Genomic DNA, 23,352 nt, shown 5'->3' with positions numbered 1-23,352 from the left:
ATAATGATTAGGTTCCAACACTGCTGTTTCTTGGACCCCTAATGACAGCAAAATTTTACATCAATTACAGCAACCATTTCAAAACAACATCAAAACAAAAGTTAAACAAAATTGTCAATCATACTGTGCTGTGTAGTAAAAGTGAATAAATAACCTCTCTGCATCATGAAGTGTGTAAACATTGTTATTCCCCAGCTTGTCGAGCGGCAAGTGTTGTTTGTGGTTTATCATCGGTAGTTGGTGGCAAAGGTGGGTCATATTTGAACCTCAGAGCCAGGGCACAATGTTCAAATACTATGGGTTGTTTCATCAAGAGGATGATGAAGACTGTGAAAAGCCTCCCAGACCAAACCAGAACATAAGTGTCTCGGGAAGCTAGCTTAAGAGATCAAAAGAGGAATGAATGGAGACCAGGGAGTGGTGTAAGGGAGGCGTAGGTCCCCTTTTTTTAATGAAAAATCAAAGATCTATCAAGGTAAAGCACCACATCATCCAAGAAAGAACGGTACAACGAAGGCAGAACGGGGGAGCATGACAACAGACTGGCAGTGTCCTTGTGTGCAAAGGAGGACACCTTTCATTTACTTTCACTCAGCTAACAGGTTGTGACCTATCTACCTTTAAAAAATGACACACTGAAAAACAAAATGGCACTTAACATCAACAAAAAACAAATCACAGACAATCACGAAATGGTTGGTGAATAAACTTCTACTTCCTCCTAATCACTGAATGTGATATGAAAAGATTCTTTCCCCAAATATTGACTTATGGAAAGTTAGAGTTTTATTTTCAGGGGAATGACCTCCAGCCACAGTCCATGGCAGTTAGAGGTGATCCACCACATCACAACACCACATGTTTCTTAGATATGGCACAGGTAATGGTAGGCCTAAGGTGTTCCACAGGAAGGAGATATTCATTTAACCCTATGACATTTTACCAGGACATGTAAACAAGGACAGATATGGGTAAGAACACAGGTCCTATTGGCAAGCTGTCTGGTATCAGGATGTCACTGGAGCGAGGGGTGGGGGAGATTCCCAGCAGCCACCAACCAAACACCAGCAGGGATTCAAAGACCAGGCTGCCACCTGGTGCTGCAAACATGGTATGAGAAACTCCCAACCCTAATGCAACCCAGTCCCTGTGATTTACAGTCAAATGCAATGCTATGCATCATTCATCCTTCTGGCAGGTATTATGTATATAGTATACATATATTGTCATTTATATATTGTAAGGGCATCTTTTTGTGCCAATGCAGTTGCCAAGTCTGATGTGACTTTCATATAGTTCCACAAAAAGACATGATGTCCTGACTCATACTAGTAGCAATTTTTGACATTTTGCTCCTTAAGCAATTTTCTCTGACCTTCACACAGTGGTTTCATTTTCTTAAACTTGAAATTTAGGCTCACTGTAGACGGTTTTTACCACAGTTGACTGAAAATATCCACGTTTTAGAAGGAGCAGGTCAGTGTAAACAGCTTCTCACCTGCATGTTACAGCCAAGAGAGAGAAACTGTTGATGAAAAATGTTGACACGCTGATGCAAAATTCAAAGAAAAATCCATACATCAGTCCTACTCTTTGCTTTGAAACACTGCCCACACTGACCTTGTATGCACAGACATTCTAAAGGATGGAAACCACAGTGTAATCATTATGGCAAAATGTTTGAGAATTCTATATATCCTCATTCACCTGATATTTTACTCTGACTCAAAGAAAACAATGATAAAGTCACTGAAACAAAATTACAAATAATTAACTATTTAAATGCAGGGATTGTATAATACCTACTTTAGCACACAGCAGATACAGTCAAAACCCAATTTCCCCCGAAACACAAAGGACATGTGGTTTTGTAGTTAAATAATAATAAGTTAAGCTTTGGAGATCCACTTTCAACTATCTGTTCTGATAGTTGACTAACAGAACAACGTTTAGACTAGTTCACTAAGCTGTGAAGCAGCCGGTGGCCAGAAGGAGAGAAGTCAAATTAGAGCAGAAGAAGCCATTCTTAGAGGCAGAGCTGCTCTGGAGTCAGAAACCACGGCACTATCAGAACTGAACCTCCCTGAGCAGACTCAAGGCCTCACTCTGAAAATCTGTGACTGTCTCTGTGTCCATAGGCTCCGTCTCTAGCAGAAGTGAGATCTAAAAATCATCTCCACCTCCTGAGGACTAGAGTACATACATCAAATATGAGAAAATCAGACTGAGAAACAGCATCACAACAAAACAATGAACGAGAAAGTCAAAAATATTCAGTTACAAACTTCATTTATGGCAGATTTGAATGTTTCATTTAAATCTGCCATAGATGATTTCATTTTTATTTGCACATGGAATCAGCAGGTTCTAAGTGCCGGTCTGCATGCTCCCGCCTCCATGTGTCAGATAGGTCAAAATAAATCAATAATCTCTGTCCATGGCACATTTCCATATCATGCTTTGTTTGAGCCAAAGTGTGATTTCAATTCCTTAAAAATTTTAAATGTGAAAAAAAAAAAATTCTCTTGGCTCCAGTCTCACAAATCTCTTTTTTTAGCGTTAACAAACACTACCAAATACTCTGGAACTGGTTGTTGCTTTACTGAGATGAAAGAGAGTTTGTGAAGCTGCCTTGATACGAAGAGCAACAAAACATCCAATCATGTGAAGTATGGTATTTTAGTGTAGTACTAATGTGTGTCTGATGTTGGACTGAGCTTACAGTCAGCATCATGCTGTCATCCTGCAATGAGTAAGAGCTCTAATGGCTACAACAACAACTAGTCTGTTGGCAACTCAAACATTTGGCCACCAGTTTTTTTCTAAGCTTAAAGTCAGTGTTCTGTTCTTTCCTCCTGACACATCAGTTCAGTGGAAGCCAGCACAGTGACACACCACAGGGGCTGATATGACAAGAGAGTTAAAGCTCCATGATGGTGGTATTTTCCTGGGTCACACTGAAGTTGCTTCCTCAACTGAGCCAGGTCGGTATCTTGGTGATTAAGTGTGGGAGGAGAGATGTGGTGCACCAAGGGCAAGTGCATGACAGTCACAACCTTTAATGCCTACTTATAATAACTGATAAATCAGGTAATGCTGCTTTAACTCAGATATTGACTGATGAATTGCGTTGGAGAGAATTCCCTTTAACCTTCCCTATAATATGATCTGCCATGATCACATGTCAGGTAGGAGATTATCAGCGGTTATTCAACATATTTCTCACAAGCACGAGGTTAGACCTGGAACAAGCACTGGGGCTTTCTCTATGGCTACAGCTTCAGCAGCACAGAAAGTCACAGACCAACAGAAGTGAGAGGTGAGGGTCTCTGATACAGCTGAACACAGCAGGGTGCTTTGCACAGGAAACAGCGCTTGTTGTAGAGATACAACGGGGAAACAGAGGACAGGCTTTGAGCATGAACACCTCGCTGAGGGCCTGGGTCTGAGCACAGCTTAGTCTGGACCAAAGGTCACATGGAGGTTAGTGTGTAAACTCGAAGGACTTTAGATGACGTGTCAAACAGATAATTGATTTGTGAGTGTGCTTGTGTTGGGTCAATTCATTTTCCATTCACTCAGTTCTAACAGTCATTAGAGGTTTTTTATTATTATTATTAATTGCCATTTGTGGCTGCTGATGTACAACAAATTCAAATCAAAAATAAAACTTCATTTTTGGAAACTTCCTACTGCCAGCAGCTTAAACCTTCAAATTTCAGGCCTTCTGCCAATCAAATCCAAAAAATAGTAACAAGGAATTAAGCAGCTTTACTCATTCATCTGTATTTTACTTTCTTTAGTGTCATAGGTTATCCTGTTAGAAAACAGATAGTTTTTGAAATGTAACAAAACAAAAATGTAAAAAACAAAACAAAATGTAAAAATAAATGAAAAAATATGAATAAATACAATATTTCCATACTAAATAAGATATTATTTATATTTAAATATTGTTTAAATCAAATGTTGCGTGACGCAGTTATTTTAAGAAACCAGAGAATGTCTTCAGTTTATATTTCAGAAGGTGTGAATGAAGAAAGTGAATTGACCTCAGCTGTGACGGTTCCATGTGTCAGTTTATGTTATGAGGTGTCTGGGTTGTCTTCTGCAGGTTCAGGAGGTTCTTGTGGTCTGTACATGAAGGTGAGGAGGAAAAGAGCCACATCGTAAGAGCACCAATAGGCCGTGTGTGAGGTCACCGCCGACCAATAGCGGCTCTCCACCAAGCCTTCCCGCAGCTCAAAGTCGATGCGTCTCTCCAGTTCCACTGCAAAAGAGAAAGGGACGGATTGTTACCCTGAGGAAAGTCTGGTGAAGTCTGCACCAAAGTGGACTACTAGTCCGCATGAGCCCCCCGTAGAAACGATCGCTTCAACTGTGGACAGTCTGGACAATTGATGGCCTATGTGGACTTTCCTAGAATGCGTCCATTAAATCACATTTGTATATATACTTACTTCACAGTGCATGTTTTCTTGCTTATTTAAGTTTCATTCTATTTAATTGCATCCAGATAATTTTAGTGAAGACACTATAAAAACAGGAAAAACAAAAACAGTTTGGATTTCAGTCCAGACGGGATGAAAGGGAGTGAGAAAAGTCGCTCAGTATTTGGCCTTAAGAATCTGCAATTGGACCAAAGACTACAGGAAACAGTCAAGACTTTAGGGGTATGACTGATTTTGACTGACACAGCAGGTCTCTCACCAAAAACACAATACTTACACGATGTACTGTCCATGACAGCTGAGGTGGACTGGGACATGGCAGGCTCCACCTCCCTCCTCTCCTCCTCCTCCTTTTCCTCGCTCTCTGCCACCATCGCTCCTTCCTCTCCCGATGTCACGTTTTCTATCTCAGAGGCTCCACCCTCACAATCCGATGGCTCCTCCTCCACCCCACCCACCTGGCTGCTGGAACGGGAAAAGCGGGAAAACAGGATTCCTCCTATTCCCTTTCCAATACTCGCAGCACCTGAAGGGCAGTGAGATTCATGCATCATATTATTCTCTCATTTCAAATATTTCATACAAACATCATCTTAAACTTAGCTGAATGAATTCACTAACAGAACTGAATCCGGATTTCCTTTATTATTCCTTTATATCCACACAATTTTAAGGAGCAAGCTGGTTCAGCAGCTCTGTATCCCTAACCTCTGATGGTTCAAGCTCTATCTCTGCAAGACATCTGACCCCACTCAGACAACCAAGGACAATCTAACACAAACAAGCTTAGTCAGTGGGCTTTCCAGGAAACTCATAAGCTAGAAGGTTCTGGGTTAGTTTACATGTTTTTCCTGTGTCTGTGATGGTCCCCTGCAAGTGAATTGTAAAGTTATAACTTACAGTTGGAGACAAAAATATTGGCACCCCTGTCAGTTTGACATGTTTTGTATAAAGCAAGGGTTTAATGCAATTTTTTATTGAAGCAAACTAAATGAACATTTCAAAACAATAATGTGATCAACAAATAACAAGAAATTATTTTGCTGTCTGACAGAAATTTTACAAAAATGTAATTGGTCGGTGGCAAAAGTATTGGCACCTTTTATATTTTGTTAACTTTTCAAGATTGAATCATGCAGACAGGTGCGGAAGGGTTGTTAAGTGTTGACACACCTGTCGGTAGTTGTTAGATGGCTTTATCCACAGATAAAAAGGGGGACAGCCAAGTTTTATTCAACTTGCACTTGCCCACTAGCCAAGCATCATGGTGAAGTCTAAAGAAGTCAGTTTGCAAGTTAGAAAGTGCATTGTAACTGACCACCAGAAAGGGAACAGTTACAAGAAAATTGCAGAAAAGTTCGAAATGCCTAAGTCAACAGTGAGAGAAATGATCAAGAAGTTCAACCTGACTTCTACAGTTGAAAACAGGCCTAGATGTGGATGTCCAAGAAAGATTGAGAACAGAAGTGCTAGAAAAGTTGTGCGAGAGGTCAAAAAGAACCCTGGACTTACAGCCAAGGATATCAAGGAAAAACTTCTGGAACATTTGTACACACAAGAACTGTACAGAGAACACTCAGCAGAAATGGGTACAGAGGATGTTGATCCATCAAAAAGCCTTACCTGAGAGCTGTCCACAAGAAGATGCCACTGGAGTATACTAAGAAGTATGTGAGTGAATCTGACAGCTTCTTCTTAAAAGTACTGTGGTCAGATGAGTCAAGAATAGAGTTTTTCCGAATTAACAGCCCTCGCTATGTTTGGACACAGCCAGGACAAGCCTTGGATGAAAAGCATCTGGTGCCTACTGTAAAGTACAATGGTGGTTCCATCATGGTTTGGGCATGCTTCAGTAGTGCAGGCACAGGGACTCTTCACATCATAGAAGGAATGATGGATGCCACCATGTATCAAGAAATATTTTATGATCTAATGCTCCCATCAGCAAGGCAGCTACTGGGTCGACGTTTCTACTTTCAGCATGACAACGATCCAAAACACACAGCAAAATCAACAACAGAATTTTTGAAGGAAAAGAAGATTTCTGTTCTACAGTGGCCATCCCAGTCCCCAGATCTCGACCCAATTGAGATGTTATGGGCAGAGTTACAGTTGCTTCATGAAAGCCTTCCAGTCTGACTAAACTCAAGACTATCTGCCAGCAAGAATGGGCCAAAATACCTGTGCAGAGGTGTCAGCAGTTGATATCAAGCTACAAGAACAGATTACAAGCAGTTGTAAAGGCCAAAGGCGGACATACAAAGTACTAACTGCTAAGTGCCAATACTTTTGTCACCAACCAATTATGTTTTTGTAAAATTTCTGTCAGACTGCAAAATAATTTCTTATTTGTTGATCACATCATTGTTTTGAAATGTTCATTTAGTTTGCTTCAATAAAAAATTGCATTAAACCCTTGCTTTATGCAAAACATGTCAAACTGACAGGGGTGCCAATACTTTTGTCTCCAACTGTATGTGGGAGGAATAGTAACAGTAGTCTCACATCTTTCATCTGTTTGGAGTGGCCCATACTGTACTTTCAGTCTGCACATCTGATGCATAAAGGAAAAGTGACATCATGTTGTCAGTCCAGGAGACAGAAGCTAATTGCTTATATCGATTTGTTTAGACCATGCACAGTGTCCACTGCTTGCCTTGCTACAATATCAGCAGGGCAAGCAGCTCCTGTTTCTCTCATCACAGATTTACTGTCAGTGTGTGGCTGTTGTGCCTGAAAGGGCTGATTTCCACTTGGTTCCTGTTTGTTATTTTAATTTCTTAAAGTGATTCTTAAGTGTGAGAACAAACACCAGAAATGATATCATGTGCTACTGCACATCTCCCATCAACGTGGCTGTAACCCTGTCTATGTGCTCACCCATGATGCTGGCCTTGCCCAGGCTTGTAATGGACTCTCCGTAGTGCCGACGGGCCTGCGGGGGGGAGGTGCAAGGGCTGGGGATGCTTTCTGAGTCTGAGACAGACGTGGTCTCCTTCGGAGGGTTGAGCAACGTTGGCCGGATCTGATCATAAGGTGTCGGGCTGGTGGTGTTGTACCTGCACATCACATTCACATCAACCTCAGGTCACAGCGTACTGTACTCCTCATTCTGATCTCATACAACTTTACATTGTAACAGACAGACTAAAACATGATCATTATTACGAATTTATACCAGTTCATTATACCACTGCTCTTATTATAAATTATTTATAGAAACAAAATCATTTTACAAATAATAGATGATCAAAAAGAGAGAGAGATGTGAAATGATGCAGGTAATCTACTGACCTGCTAAATTCTTTCAAAACCAGCATGTAATCTCTCACATATAATCACAGGACTTACCAGTGGATTTGTACAGGTGCAATGTTACTGTAGTGTTTTAAGATAAGAGGCTCCAATCTGTACGCCTGAAACAAACAAACACAAATGCTTCTGAGCAGGTGAGGGTTTCTCACAACATTTCTCTTCTCAGAAATTCTTTCTTTTTGAACATTTCATTTTAATGGACTTGTCAGAATGTCATTTAGTTTTCATTATCTTGTAGTGTGATATTAATAAGAGCTCCACAGACCTATATAGTATCCATTGAAAGGTTGTGCTTCTCTCTGTCACAAGCCATAACACAACCCTCAAACTCAGAAAAATCAGAGGAGTGGGTGATGATTATGACCTGAGCAGGATAGTGACACACAGAGTTCAGGACACTGTAACTCACCACAGGGTCTGTGGGATGGAATATGTTGAAGAGGCGTTTGCAGATAGATGTGGGGAGGATGTGGTCCTGCACACCATTGCTTCCAGGCCGGATCCCTCGCAATGCCAAGAAAACAGCCAGAGGAGAGCCCATGCAGAAGAAATTTTCCACCTGCAACACAAAGAACAGGGACACTTCCCCCTGAAAGGCTCAGGCCATAACTGCTCCTATAGAGCTGCTCAGGGGCCTCTTTACAGAGGACAATGTGCTGTACATATTCAGCAAGCAGGTTTCTGAAAATGAACATGCACACTAAACCAAATCTTCTTATAACAAACATTAATAAAAAATCTGCTAAAAAATTGCTATTATGGTCATGGATTTCAGTTCACCCTCTGCTCAGGTTACAGTAAATCCAAAAGTGAGAACCACTGAATCAACTGAAACCAGTGACTGGAAGGTAGAAAACACATACTGGAAAGTCTGCATCACTGCCTTGTCCTTTGAGTTTTTAAGCAAGTACTTCACAGTAATAATTTAGTGGACAGTGGATGTTTATCACCAAATTTAAAAAGAAGTTATCTCAGGATAGTTCATATACATCCATTTCATTCAGAAGGTTTGTAGTTTCATTCAGAAAGTTTGTAGTTTCAATCTGAAGGGTTTTAATTAGAAACAGGTTTGTAGCTGTAATCAAATCTCGGACATGCGCTGAACAGAAAATGGCTGGTGACAGCTGATGACAAATACAGTATAATCCAACAGAATTACCTTGAATTTCAAGGCTGGCACTGCAACACAAGATGAGGTCTGCAAACCCTGGAACTGATCCTCCAAGTCCCTCAGTCTGGTGAGATGATGGATATAACACAGAGATTTACTCCAATAGAAGGTACTGGAAATCAAAGCCAGTTCAATCAATATGTTACTTCATTATGAAAACGAGAACTTAATTTTGTCAGAGATGCAACGTCCTGCAACCAACTGCTTTTGGAAATCTTACATAAAATACATAACACATAAAACACTGAAAATGTGGTCAAATGTTCTGTGATTTTTGGTAAGGTGCATCTGTCAAATAACACTGACATTGTCTTCTATTTGCAATCAAGGGGTTCTCTGAATCGTCAAGCTTAAAGGGTACAGCAAACTCAAAATCATACGTTTGTAACAAAAGAGGCATTCATTGGAGGTCTTGCAATCGGCACTTAAAAATGAGGTCAGCTGTTGTCAGTTGCTTCCTTGTTATTTTAGTTTCCAAGAAGCTTATTCCAGGTGACAAGAAAGGGATATTTGTGTGCAGAGTCAGTTTTAGCAGAACTCATACAAAGGAAACAAAGCTAACAAACTGTCCAGTTTATGAGGCTCTTTGTTGCAATTTTGTGAAGCTCAGCAACAAAGGAGTTTGTTTCTAATTACTTAGAGAAAATAATTAGATATAGTGATACTGTATACACAGGGATTGCCTGTGCCTACAAGTGCTCAGTCAAAGGGAAATACATTGTATACTCATCCAAGAGGCGTCTTCATTTCTGTCAAGGGCCAAAGAAGCTCTTGGACATAAGAAGTTAAACGTCTTCAGCAATCTAAGCAAGTCCAGTTGCACTGTAAACAGCTTGTTGATATGTCATTCAGCACTGTTCATGTAGCTTCTTGTTATCAGTTGTGGTAGGCTGCAGGGTTCCTCAGCTGTCTTTACACCATGCTGCATATACCCATTTTGACTTTTAATGCTTTCAATCATGTGTACCAATATATAGACACACATGAGGTCAACACAATCATCATGTTTAATTTTTAATGAAAATCCTTTGCAGTCAATGTCTGTCTGGAGTCTTCAGCCCCTGAAGCAGCATCAGGTTCTTTAGAATCCTTCCTGCTGATGCTCTCCCAGGCCTTCACTGCAGCATCCCTCAGCTACTCTTGTTCTGGGGTTTCTCTGCCTTTAGCTCTTTGGTTGCTTTCGGTCATACGTACGCACATTTTGATAGAGGTTGAATTTGTTCCATCAGTCCACAGAACTTTGTTCTAGAACCGTACCAATTTCTGTTTGTATGTTTTTGTGAACTGAAACCTGGCCTTTCTGTTTCTGAGCCTCACCAGGGGTTTGGATCTTGTGATGAATCTTCTGAGGTTGACAAGGACACATGTCTGTCTGCACCCTGGACAGTATTCTTGTCGTCCTATGCAGTTTTCTTCACCATGCAAATGATTTTCTGCTCATCCACAAGACTTGTGCTCCTCAGTCTACCAGCTTGTTTAGCACTGTCCCATTTTCCTGTGCACCTCTGTGTTTTTAGAATGGACCCAGCAGTTGATTTTGTCAAACCATTGACCTATGATATCTCTCTGATAGATTGTTTGAGCCTCATTATTATGTTCTTCACTTGTATGGTCTTCTTGTTACTCTTTGTTTTGACAGACAACTCCACCGCAATCCAAACAGAAAGTCTGAGTTGACAACACTCAGCTACCCAAGAAACATTTAGTAGCAAAATGTCCAGTTACTCTTGAACCTACCTAAATCTCCCACTCAGTTTTTCTATAGTGACATAAATTCTGACAGTTCTGACCATTCGATTCAAAATGAACTGTTTTTTTTAGCTCTACTCCAGATGTGGAATCGAACTCCACACCTGTTCCAGAACAATAACCCTGTATTATTCAGTACCTGAGGCGTGTGAGTCTCAACTGCTCCTGAAGGTGTCGCTCCTCGTCGCTCGGCCAGCGGACCTTTGTCTCCTCTGGGTCTGGCGCTTCTTGATGATGAAAGCGAACGGGGTCCCATCCTGTCATGATGTCGTAGGTGATGACGCAGCCCAGCGAGTGTGACACTATAGACACTTTGCCGTTTTTCTCAAAGTCTGGATTCCGTGAGCAGAAGAGTGAGTATAGACGATTCAGCTCCAGAGTCAAACCCCTGGTAATCTACACACACACAAAGACACACAACATCGAACATACACACATTTGAGGGGTATTTGCCTCTGTTGCAAACTTTAACTTTACTAATAAGATTCACAGTTATTTTTGATACTTTAGAGCCTTGGTTATCCATCTATTATTTCACTGCCTGGCAGTTGGCCGTAATTCAGTGTTGGATTATAACTGCTCAGACAGCATTTAGTTGTGATCGAGGGGAGGAAATTCAGTCTCACAGGACTCAAGCTCCCAAATTGGCAGCTGGGTGACAAAGTGTAGAACACCTCGTCAGAGTGAGGCTGAACCTCCACCTGGGTGTTTCTTAACAGGAACTGGAAGGCTGTAGAGCAGTATGGTCTCAGCTCACCTCATCTCTGTACAGTGGGCTGGTGTAGTACATGATGTCCATGGCGCTGCTGTTCAGCATGTCTCTGAGACTTCGTACTTTGTCTGGAGTGATGGAGTCCACCGTGTCTGCAGGGAGAACATACAAATACATCCAAGACAGCTGTCAGATTCCCCAAGAGAAAAATTTTTAAATTCTATTTTATATTCTGATGAAAAGCAATAATTCTGATGTGGGGGTTTCACATGCCTCAGCTTCCCACAGTCCTCTGCTCCCACAGTAAATTCTTTCTCTCTCTGTTGTGCCCTGAACTGGTGAGAAAGAGATATTCCTTTTCTACAGAACAAATAAGAAAGGACCATGTTGGTGGTTGTTGGTTTTCCCATAAGATAAACTAGTCTTGTCCATCTGCTACTTAACTGTTGTAGCCAGTTCATTTCCACTGCCAGCCAAGCAGTTCCACAGAGACACAGACACAGACACACACAGACACACACACACACACACACACACACACACACACACACACACACACATTTGACCCAGCCAGAGATGCAAAGGCCAGACCCAGCTGATGAACCAGGAGAAAGCAGACTGCACACCTCCAAGCCACCAGATCTGCTCGACACTATTCAAACAGACACGCATATGGTCACTCGTAAGCTGACATCTGAGCAAAGTTAGCTACAGGACTGTGTATGAGTAGATAAATCATTAATTAATGCTGCATTTTAGTAGGATTTTTAGTCGAGTTATTTTGTCTGGTCTTGTCTGTGAGCAACTGGATTCTCTGCTCACTGTATTGTTTGTTTCCATTCAGAATAGGGGTCGGCAACCTTAAATAATATAAGAGCCATTTGGACCATCTCCCACAGAAAACATTTTCAACTCTGAAAAAAAAGACGCTTGGTTAATGCTTACTTTCAAATAAAATACTCAGTGTCTGTTTGAGTTCTCCTCATATTTCTGAAATAAAAATCCAAACTTAAACATTATTTTATTTTCCAACTACAGCGAACCAAAAATGCCATCTGATTCTGTGTTCCGTCATCACTTTATCGCGTGCACTAGAGCGTGCAGTCAGCTGTCAACCTGAAAATGTTGCCACCGGGTGTCGCACAGCGGCGGTTGTGATGCATATTTTGACAAAAAATTAAAAATATTTTGTTTTAATGTTACAAGATCACCGTAATCCTCAAATTTAGAATTACATTTAAAAAATGAACAAACTAAAATAAAAATACATTTATATTAATTACTCTATTTATTTTTCAAAGTCACAGGGAGCCACAGCAGAGGGATGAAAGAGCCACATGCGGCTCTGGAGCCACGGGTTGTCGACCCCTGACTCAGACAGATGTTGCATGCTCTCTCTCTTTCTCTAATAATGCACTTCACAACAACTTCCTGTCCTGATGATTTTGGCAACCTTGAGAAATACTGTAGCATGTCATCAAGTAACTGTTTAGAATGTCACTTATCAACCTTTTGTCCATGACGAGGTATCACAAAAGACTAATGACCACATCACAGTGAGTGCAGATGTGAATGTTCATGGTCCTCAGAGGATGAATCAGGGTTTTTGGTGACCCTCTAACCTTTCACATGAGCCAAAATATCAGCTGCACATCTTCATATCTGACCATAAGATTTGCTGCTCAAACTCATGCAAAAAAGGAGCGAAGAGAATAAGCCTTTGTAATGTTGATGACCCAGTGAATGTTGCTCCAGTGCCACTTTTGTTCACGTTTGTTCTGAATACTGCAGGTGCAAATACTGGGGTGGATAACATCATCAAATATTTATCAATTCCAGAGTTTCTACTTCAGTCAAATTGTTTCCTCTCAATAGTCATAACCTGTTTCCTTCATCAATGTCAAACCATCAGTGAGTACTAATGTGTGTGTGTGTGTGTTTCCTGACATCCATTACTCTGTACACAGAAAATATAATGTTTATGTGCCACAATTGTGACCATGGTTCCCATGTCATTTGGTCTTACATATGTCTGGCTTTATCTCGTACTGAATTAATGCCAGTTCTGATCCTACTATTTTAAAAGGTGGAGAGGTGGGTCAGTATACACTAAGGTGTAGTATACCTCCATCCAGAGCCAGTTTAGACCTCCACTCCACAGGAAGGAACTCTACGTGTTCTGTGGTGCGATCAGAGAAGTGCTTCTCCTCCATCTTCCTGGCAGCATCTCTCATCCTGCACAATACCCGAGACAAACAATTACTTCAACAATGATTCTGATTCCATTCAGTTATATGTGCTCCCACAGGAAATGTCCCCCATGTCTCACATGCTGGTGTTCCTGATGATACGGCCTTGGTCCATCTTCTGGCCGATGCCATGCACCACAAAGACAATGTGTGTGGTTTCAGGTGGGGTGTCCTCTGGTGCTGCCTCCTCCACATACCCCCGATGGAGACGTGTCCCGCTGCTTGAGGCTGAGGACACGAGAGGGAACATTACTATTTAGCATGCTGTGTGCTAAGGACCACTAAACTAAAGTGGCTGAACTATTTTTTCCAGCAACAAGGCAAACGCCACCTTTCTTTTGAAACCCCTCTAACATCACCAAGTAGAGCATGATGCAGTAACATGTTCATATATGACCCTGTTTTTTAGATGGGCCATCAAACCAGGTCCCAATGCAGGGAACAACAAATGGCTTTGAGAGTGCATGCTGGATGTAAAGTTCCCAGAGATTTTAATGAGTCAGTTCTGCAACCTATAAATTGTAGTCCTACTTTAATAAATCGGTCGATAGTTTATTTAAGGGACAGTTCACCCAAATGACAAAACAACATATTTTCTCTCTGCCCTCTCTAGAATCTCTCTAGTCAGATAGTTTTGGTTTGGAGACAGGTACCTCTGAGGTTTCTGGCTACACACAATACACTGGAGGAGAAAGACATTTTAAAAATCTAGTCACATCTTTTTCTGGAAATCGTGTCTCTATTACAGAGCATTCATACCAAAAAAAGCACTCTGTTAATCATCCCAATGGGCTGCACTGGTGTGGGTACGACTCGCGACCTTGTTTTCCACTCCTGTCGTTCAATATATCAAATTCTTCACCGAGCTGCTCGTGGAATTGATTGGGTGAGCAGAATTCTTCTCTTGTAAGTGTGCATGTGCATCTTGTAAGTTTTTTCCATTTACCTTTAGAGAAGCCCAGTTTCTGAGTGACGGTGCGTGCGATCTTGGAGGTGGTGGCGTCGCTGTACAGGTACACCTCGTCCACACTGTGCCAGTCCACGTGACTCCTGCTCAGCTTCAGACTGTGGATGGCTGCGAGACAGTCACACTGTGATTAACAGCAAGTGACACACTTCAGCCAGCATAATTAATTTACCATTCCCCATGAGTGTGTGAGTGTGTGAAGCTCCATTTGCCTGAAATCTATTTACAGAATGATACAGACCGTGCACACACTCAGTGCCACCTTCTCAGGTGAGCTTCCTGTTGGTTTAGCCAAAGTCAGCTAAAATAACATCACCTGACTTGTTTTGTGGGCTTGTTTTGAATGGCAGAGTTACAGCCAATGCACACACACACACACACACACACAGCCTCCATACACTCAACACACTCACGTCCAAGCAAACCGTTATCCTCTCTGTCTGTAACACACAGACATAAATCTATCTCTCTGGGACCACTTTCTTCCACACTCTATCTTAGATTCCTTACCGTCCTTGCTGTCCACCGTGGTGGTCACCGCCTCCATCTCATAGGTGTCCCTCATCTGTTGCCCCCGGAAACGGGCCAGGTGCTCTAGCTCAATGAGGTCACTCTCGTCCTCCTCTAGGGGAAGCCACGTTCCATCAATGAACCACTGACCCCTCATCACAGGAATACGGTCTTGCTCTGGGGGACAACACATGATGTTAACACTGTTTGAAAGGTTGCGTAGCTGATACTTGCTGGGTTTACTTCCCAGTCTTAAACAAGGTACAGGAAACACTTGAGATGAAGGAGGGAACGTAAAGACGTGTACGGTGAATGAGATAAAGATACAAAGTGGGGCCACACTCATGAGGCATAAAGTAAAAAACTGAATATAAGTTTTTTGGAAATAAAAAATGATACCAAAGATGGCCACTACACCAATCCAGTAAGGCTAACAGCCATTAAATCTCTGGTTCAGTGGCTTATTGTGTTTTCCATATAATTAATAATATAATCAGTAATTAATATATCATTTACTCATGATTAACATGATTCCACAATCTGCCAGTTGTTTCATTTATCAAGCAAACATGGAAAATATTTTCTGGCTGAATTTTTTCTGTACCTGCTTAACAGCCAGGATAGCAGAGCTGCTATTGTTTCCACCTGGTGATTCTGAACCCTGACCCTAACCCTATTGTAGAAGTAACTACCAAAGAGATGTCAGGTGTTTATATAATAATGTAGCACTGAGCTCTAAAGGAGACATTTCCCTTTTATTTATTTTTTTTTTCCTGTTTTCTGATATTTTATTTAACTCTTAGTTTTAAAAAAAGAAAAGAAATACATCAGTGATGAAAATTGTTTTAGTTTACTTCAGCAACTGTATATGCCAATTTATGTGGTTACTTTTACCACATTTCTTTCCAATCAGTGAAAATAATCAGGGTAACTAATGAAGTCACTGTCTAATTTCAGCACTAATGAATAGTGAATGAATATGAATGATTGTACTATCTGCTGTCTAGAGCCTGAGGGGTCTAGCAGTATTTTATGGAAACAGCTACTACTTTAATCGTCCTAATAGCCTGGTAGTATGGCTGGTAGGAGTGGTCAAGCTTGATGTGACAGTGGCAACTGTAACAGGTCTATCCAGCCCAGGAGCAGTAGTAGGCTGGTTCTAACAGTGTGGTTCTGTAGCACAGACTGGTGCTGTTGGTGTTAGCAGCAGCAGGGGGTTAATGGGACTTGCTACAAGTCAAAAAAGGTGATGTGGTACAGCAGCAGCAGAAGGCTGGTAGTGACAGTGGTTGCGCTAACAGGTTTACTAACAGTGAGTTAATAACGATTATGGACAGAAATCATTGACATGCTCACGGTTCCAGTAAACGGGATAGCATTCCTTCTCTCTGATATCCACTTCATAAAGACCCCCTCTGACACACACTGCCTCCACGCTGATGCTGATGTCGTCCTGGTCCTTCATCTCCTCTGACACCGAGTGCCGCTGCCCTCCGCCCCGCGGCACACTTCCACTGTCCACAGCCCCGCTTTCCGGCTGGATCTCGCCGTACCTGGCTGCCTCCTTCCCCTCGGCCTCGGCAGGATCGACGGGTCGTTTGACCTTGTCGGGGTTCTGTTCGCAGAATCTCTGATAGACGATCTCGATTTTTAAAGAGTCGTGTCCGACGAATGGCTTCCACGTCCGCTTGTCCTCTTTGTAAAACCACCGGACCTCCTCTGGTCCGAGCTCCGTGACGATGTCACCGCGGTGCCTGGAGCTGTTAGACCGTATGCGCTTCTTGGTTGTGACGTTCCCATCACTTTCAGTGTAGTTTGGATCGATGTCCATATACGGTGAGTCTGGATATTCCTCCCCAGCCAGGCCCAGCATCATGCCATCCTGGGATAAGAGCGGCAGGTGTCTGTCCAAGCTGGGCTGCGCTGGGTCCGGGTCCACGGCAGCAGCACTATCTGCCAGCGGATTGTCGTCGTAGCCGGACACAAACACATCATTTGCCATGTCCCACTCACTGCTGCTGACAGAGTTATTCTCCGAGCTCTGCTGGCGGACAGTCGGTTTCTCCGTCATGTTGCTCACGGTCCGGCCGCAGGTTTTTAGACTCAGTACATTGAAACACACAACGATGCCCCCACTGTCACACTGTTACACCGGATTAACGGGTCCTTCCTCCACAGCTGCTAACATCTGTACGCCAAACTGTTCTGATCCGGACTACAGTCCTTCACATTATATGTACAGGTTTAGAAGCACTAATCCTACTAATAATAGAGATGTTGCTGCGTCCCTGCCTGAACACACTGCCGTTCCCGATCCCAGTTTTCGTGATAACTGCTGTGATGATCACTAAACGGTACTAGCTAGGATGTAATCTCAGCTGCTCCATGCTGTCAAGTAAACGTCCTGTTTAAACATTCAAAATAAACTCCACTGCCACGAGCACGCGGATTTTAAAATTATTACCACACAATGCAGAGTGCAAGAGGAATATATATCGAATGAAAACACAACTGCCCACGCAGTGTTTACTTGTATTGTTCAGAACATAGCCATCTGATCGCTCTGTCAATCTCATTTCGACACAGAGTTTTATTTTGAAGTTTGCAGTGTAACAGGATCTGCTCTGGCTGTGTCCGAAGCACTTGACTCATTAGGTTTCTTAGCTTAAAAACTACGATCTGGTATCGTGAGTAAATTGAGTCAGTAAAATATTTCAACGTAAAGTTTTCTTTTGAAGACACTCTGTAGTTACTCAATGGTCAAGAAAGAAAAATGTAAAAAACGTAAATGAAAAAGTAAATTTTGAAATAAACCTTGTGTTTGTTGTGTGTTTTTTTGCCTTTCAGGCCACCGTAGCTGTAACGGAGGAAGTTGAGTTATGGCCGTTATGGAGAGAGTTTACTGCAGGACCTTTTAATAAACTGGATTTCTCTCGGACATAAGTAATGTGAAATGGCAGCTGTTTTCCTGGTGACCCTGTATGAGTACTCCCCACTATTTTACATTAGTGTGGTTTCTTTGTGTTTCGTTGTTACCGCCGCCATGGTGCTCGGCTGGTAAGTGATATTTTAGCCAAGTTAGCTTAGTCACAGTCTTGACAGCAGCAACCTGCGCCTTCTTCTCATCACACACATGTATTCTCATGTCCGAAACATTATGTAGGTATTCGTTACATAAATACACACACCGCGTCACACTGCTGTTTTGTGTCATGTGTTTTGGGCCACGTGTTAGTCTAGTTAAAAAACAGTCGGGGATCCAGCACTTAGGAATATTAGGGCCAGGATCACCAATATACCTGCAGCCAATGTACTGTTATGTGAGGGAGAGAAATATGTCAGGATTTATGAGCTGAATCATTAACAGGATACATCCGAATAAATTTTAATTACGACCAAAACACTTGCCAAACACGAGGCATTTGTTTTAATTATGATCCCTAATTATGATCATGAACATCTAACACATTGATCCGTTTTGATTTATTTTTGCTGTCAGTCCTATTGACTAGACCAAAACAAGACTTTGTATCTGCGGTACTGATACTTTGTGGATCGATCCGCTCATCGCTACTGGTTAGTTTGTGAGACATCAGGTGCATTGACGACATGTTGACTTGAGGTGATGCAAGAGAAAGCATCATGAAGGGGTTCAGAATGGAAGGGGTTCAGGAATATGCCTCACTGTATTTCATTGCTGCCCATTCACTAGTGAAGGTGATGGAGGTCCACACCAAATTTCACAACATTGTAACCAATAGTTGCCCAGATGTTTTGCTGTTGATGCACTGTATTGGACAGAGAGTCAGCAGTAGGACAGTTTGATTTGAAGAAGACTTTTCTAATGTGCAATCCACAGCACATCTGTAGAGTCACAGATTTCAGCATGTCTCTCCCTGAGTTAGAAGATTGAGAGAGAAGAGAGCGATGCAGAACATGATGACTTTTCTCACTGAGTCTCTGTCCTGTAGGTTTGGCTTTGATGTCCCAGTGATTCTTCGCAGTTCTGATGAGACAGAGTCCATCCTACCAACCCCTGAGAAGCAAATGGTTCAGGTGGCCAATCCTTTCGCCCTGGAGATGGGCTCCAGGGCAGCATCTGTCACTGGTGAGAAAGGTCGTCATGTAACACAGTGACTGGGGAGGGTGGAGTTAGCTTACACTGGATTTTAAGTGTCCATGGGATGTGAAATATTCCATACAGTAAATACAACAAAGCCTTACAGGAGAATGGCAGTTAATCCTGTTCCAGTGTCTTACTGAGTGGCTTAGTTCATCACTTCCAAGCACAGAATACAAACATCATTTCTGTTCTGGGCCTGCTGTGAAGCTGGAACCAGTTGGACAGCTATTAATATTCAGTGTTATAAATCCTACCTCCACATGTCTTAGCCTGTAAACACTGTTATTACCCCTGAGTAGGACCCTTATGGTTTGTGTGCCAGGCTATGGTGACATTAGCAAACACTCCCCTTGCAGATGGTGCTTCCTTGAGGCCTTGCTGTTTGGAGCCCTGCATCATGAGCTGTTTCTGGGGCTGTGAGGTCACTGCCTTGCAGGGAGCACTGTGGACTCACCAGCACGGGCCGAGGCTCAGCACACCCCAACATTTCCAGGAGGCCCTGCACCTCCGCTACCACCACTGCGAGAGCTTCCAGTATCCTTTACAGTCCTAACAAAGACTCACAAGAAACCAGGTTATTTGATTGGGACCTGTCAAACTAGTCAAAGGCTTCAGTGCGACATCAGACATACTCATGATGGCTGGGAGTTTTATTACACAATGTTCCTAAAGTAGCTCCTTGGTTAGCCTCTTTGACACCACCCTCTCAGGATCAGCAGTGAAGACAGTGAGGAACGCCACACACAGATTCCCCCTGACCAGGGCATCACAGACTTTGGACCGGTGCCGAGGGAACGCTACCCTCTGGTGGCTGTGCTGACGCTGGCAGAGGCTGGTGCCAGAGACACGTACAACATTGTAAGTCCATCTCACATGATACTCACATGATACTCACATGTCACATGGAAGTGTGCTGGATTGCTGTTAGTTTTTGAGTCAGATGAGGAAACAGTATTCTCACTATGTAAATGGTAAAGCAGCATCACTGACTTCAAACCACAGAACTTCTTCACTTAACTTAGAACTTGAGAGGAACTCACTATGCTGTCTTTCCTCTTCCAGGTGGCCAGTGTGACAGTTATTCATATTCCTGATGACAAGTACAGCCTTTCTGCCCGGATTCTCTTTCAGTACCTTCTCACCTCACAAGGGAACATGTACGAGTTAAAGGTACACCACGCTTTGGTTCAGGCTCTCTCTCACTCACACAATCAGGTGCTGCATATTTTCCCTAATATCCGTGGTTAGCTGGAAAAGAGAGAGGTATTTAGCAAGATAACCACTTTATGACTATCAGAGAAACAGCACACTGCCACGGGCTGTGGATCTAAAGGATTCTAGGATCCTATTCTACTGCAAGAGGTGGGGAACAAAATCCACAGTCCTTCTGTGTTCAGAGGTCAGCTATAGATAATAGGAGGCTTCAGCAGTCTGGGCTAGACAAACCAGAATCCCTCTGTGTTTTACTGTCACTCCAGCTCAGAGGGAAAGTAAAACTCTGGGAGATAACTCTGCTGAAGCCTGGCGTTTTCTTTACACACCAGCAAATTCTCCTCTTCTCTTATGAGGCTGTCACCTTTATCCGGTTGGGTTTGGTTTGGTTTGGTTTGGTTTGGTTCACACCAACTCTGATGACCAACTGAAAAGAAGAGTCTGCACCAGAACTTCCAAGCAGTTCTGGTGCATTTTTTTTTTTTTGTCAGAAAGCAAATGAACCATGCACAGGATTTTATGGTAGATATTTGAAGACAATGTTTTTCTAGTTTATTGAACAGGTTTCATTTATGGAGACTGAGGGTGGTACATTTATTACAGTGATGTTAGATATCAATCCAAGATGTGAAGATGTGCAAGATGCGTGTCAGAGCGTAGAAACAGGCAGCAGAATACACTCAAAGAACGTTCAATGATGACACTGAGGTAAAAGTGTTAGAGCGTCCCTCACACTCAGGATGGTCCAGTCCCTCAGAGGACAGGAAACACTCTTCTTCCTCAACATCATAATGGTCTTCTCTTAAAAGGGTTCGATAGAGGCTTAATAGCACTAATAATGTCCAACACACTGCTTGTATTCTTTCTAACATAAGGAACAACTCAGGCGCCTCTGTGGTGGACATCTTGACATGATGATAAAGGGATATTCCTGTGATTTAGGGGACAATGCAAGGGATGATTTAGAACAGAATGGTGAAAATCTCCTGACCTTTAGTCTCTGGATTAGTCTCTACATTTCCAGTAATACATTTGAAGGGCATTTTTTGGTTAGACTCACTTTGTAATGTGCAGATTTCCTGTCCTAAATGTATCGTCTCTTAGCTTGACCCGAGGTAGTCTTGATGACATCACTATGGCGTCACCAGGGTCATATTTGAGTGGTATTGCTATGAGCAGTGAGGTGATGGCTGCAGTTTTCAGTGGAGCCATCGTTAGCATCAGGTTCTCTCCGCTATGACAATGCATCCTGTCTCCTGCAGCCTCTCTTCATGTCAGCTGACAGTGGGGAGGCGTCTGGTCCTCCCGACTCAGACCAGAGTACCACACCCAGCGAGCCCACCGAGGAGGCCCGCAGAGAGGAGCAGAGTCCAGTGCTGGAGGACGAGCAGGACGAGAGCTGGTCAGAGGGGTCTGGCAGAGACTGTGTGGTGTGTCAGAATGCAGCAGTGAACAGGGTGCTGCTGCCCTGCAGACACGCCTGTGTGTGTGACAATTGTGTGTCACACTTCCAACACTGTCCCATCTGCAGGGCCTTTGTCGTGGAGTCCTTCGCCTTGACACAAGGACCAGCTGCAGAACAGTGACTCCGCACTGAATTGGTGACAGCTATTTAGTAGATAATGTGCAGAAATGCATTCGTCATTGCTACATCAGCCCTGCAACTCCCTGACTCCAAATCTTGATCTTGGAATGATTTTACATCCAGACTCCATGAATAGAAAAGTTAAGCTGGACTGTAGAGATGCAGGTGTAGTATCTGTAGCATCAGTGGGTTTCACCACAGCAGCTGCAAATACTACAGCCTCCTCTATTAGACTGTCCCCAGCACCACAAAGATCAGAGCTCAGAGTTGTTTTCATGTTTGTAAAGGATGTAGATGTACAGACTATTTATTCAGACTCAACCTTGTGAATGTGTTTCTTTTATGTTTATGATGGTTTGACCTCTTTCACAGAACCAGTATTTATTGACCACACTCAGTACAAATCTTTACTAATCTAACTACTCATCCGACTCAGTGTAAATGAAGTGACTGTAAACTATAAGCTGTAAGGAAGAATTAAAAAGCACTGACTATTCATTTGTCCAGCATGTGTTCCTGGTTCAATGAGTGAGGAAACACCAGCAGCTGTGAGCCTGGAGAATGACTAAGAGACTGACATCCAGCAGAGGGAGCCAGCAGGTGTGAATACCATCGCAGGGGAGATCAGATCCTTGTGGGCCCTCTGAGGTTCATAAACAGGTTGTAGTTGTAATTTTGAAGGCTTCATTTTTGAATTCCCTTTTCAGGATATTCTATGAGTCACTGGACATTTGTGGATAATTATGGTGACGCAATATAAAGACAGTTTCTGTGGGAAATGCGTTGAGCCCTTCCTGCTCTCTTGAGAAATAAACTATTTGATTGGAATGACCTTTTCTCTAGTGCCTCTGAGCAAATTTTACAGTAGATCCAGTCCATCATCAGCCAGTAAACACAACTATCTTCAGTCCAGAAGACTTTACTGTAGGAGCTCTGACATAAGTGTCATAATTGAGGAATAGGTTTCTGCTGATTTGAGAGATGGAAACACACAAACACCAACATATAGGCCTGTTTAGGAACCAATATGACAACAGAAAACATCAAGGCCCCCAGGTGAATAAGACCCTGTAAAAGCTCATCAAGTGGTCTGTTGAAATGTAGCTGCAGATCCGTTTTCAGCATATACTTATTTACATCTGAACAAACTGTCCCATTAACAGCTGCTGAATCAGCTGTGATCAGCTCCGGTTTGAAGTGAACTCAAGGATGTACAGACAACTCTCACTGGATCACTGTGATACTGAAGGAAAGTTAAAAACAGAGGGTTAGGAGTTCTGCAGCTTCTTTTTTCTCTGATTTTGTGGA

At 42.6% G+C, this 23,352-nt stretch overlaps 2 protein-coding genes across 3 annotated transcripts; one reads left to right on the top strand and one right to left on the bottom strand.

Annotated features, from left to right (window-relative positions):
- Positions 1-435: 435 nt before the first annotated feature.
- Positions 436-17,490, bottom strand: ddhd1b (DDHD domain containing 1b). Its single transcript, XM_041065094.1, has 13 exons — positions 16,481-17,490; positions 15,125-15,301; positions 14,594-14,722; positions 13,728-13,875; positions 13,524-13,633; positions 11,444-11,550; positions 10,826-11,082; positions 8,926-9,001; positions 8,176-8,325; positions 7,803-7,867; positions 7,332-7,510; positions 4,729-4,977; positions 436-4,270 (listed from the first exon to the last, which is right to left on the bottom strand). Exons 1-13 carry the CDS (start codon positions 17,193-17,195, stop codon positions 4,086-4,088), a joined length of 2,547 nt encoding a protein of 848 aa, XP_040921028.1. The 5' UTR covers positions 17,196-17,490; the 3' UTR covers positions 436-4,085.
- A 500-nt stretch (positions 17,491-17,990) lies between these two features.
- Positions 17,991-22,758, top strand: cgrrf1 (cell growth regulator with ring finger domain 1). 2 transcript variants are annotated; one of them, XM_041065232.1, is made up of 6 exons: positions 17,991-18,181; positions 19,096-19,232; positions 19,604-19,781; positions 19,958-20,105; positions 20,310-20,417; positions 21,722-22,755. In XM_041065232.1, the coding sequence occupies exons 1-6, from the start codon at positions 18,078-18,080 to the stop codon at positions 22,043-22,045; spliced, it is 999 nt and encodes a 332-aa protein (XP_040921166.1). In that variant the 5' UTR covers positions 17,991-18,077; the 3' UTR covers positions 22,046-22,755. The 2 variants fall into 2 exon arrangements, with proteins under 2 accessions (XP_040921166.1, XP_040921167.1); XM_041065233.1 differs by having other exon boundaries at positions 17,996-18,103; positions 21,722-22,758.
- Positions 22,759-23,352: the final 594 nt, after the last annotated feature.

The sequence above is a fragment of the Toxotes jaculatrix genome, chromosome 19 (assembly GCF_017976425.1).
Source record: "Toxotes jaculatrix isolate fToxJac2 chromosome 19, fToxJac2.pri, whole genome shotgun sequence".
Lineage (NCBI taxonomy): Eukaryota > Metazoa > Chordata > Actinopteri > Toxotidae > Toxotes > Toxotes jaculatrix.
Note: the sequence above shows the minus strand (reverse complement) of the source record. Positions and strands in the feature narration are given on the sequence as shown.

Coding starts and splice junctions, on each gene's coding strand:
- cgrrf1 (XM_041065232.1), top strand. CDS start 18,078: ATGGCAGCTGTTTTCCTGGTGACCCTGTATGAGTACTCCCCACTATTT. Junction 19,233..19,603: donor CAGGGCAGCATCTGTCACTG/GTGAGAAAGGTC, acceptor CTCCCCTTGCAG/ATGGTGCTTCCTTGAGGCCT. Junction 19,782..19,957: donor CACCACTGCGAGAGCTTCCA/GTATCCTTTACA, acceptor CCACCCTCTCAG/GATCAGCAGTGAAGACAGTG.
- ddhd1b (XM_041065094.1), bottom strand. CDS start 17,195: ATGACGGAGAAACCGACTGTCCGCCAGCAGAGCTCGGAGAATAACTCT. Junction 13,634..13,727: donor ATCATCAGGAACACCAGCAT/GTGAGACATGGG, acceptor GGTATTGTGCAG/GATGAGAGATGCTGCCAGGA. Junction 11,083..11,443: donor GCCCACTGTACAGAGATGAG/GTGAGCTGAGAC, acceptor GTGTGTGTGTAG/ATTACCAGGGGTTTGACTCT.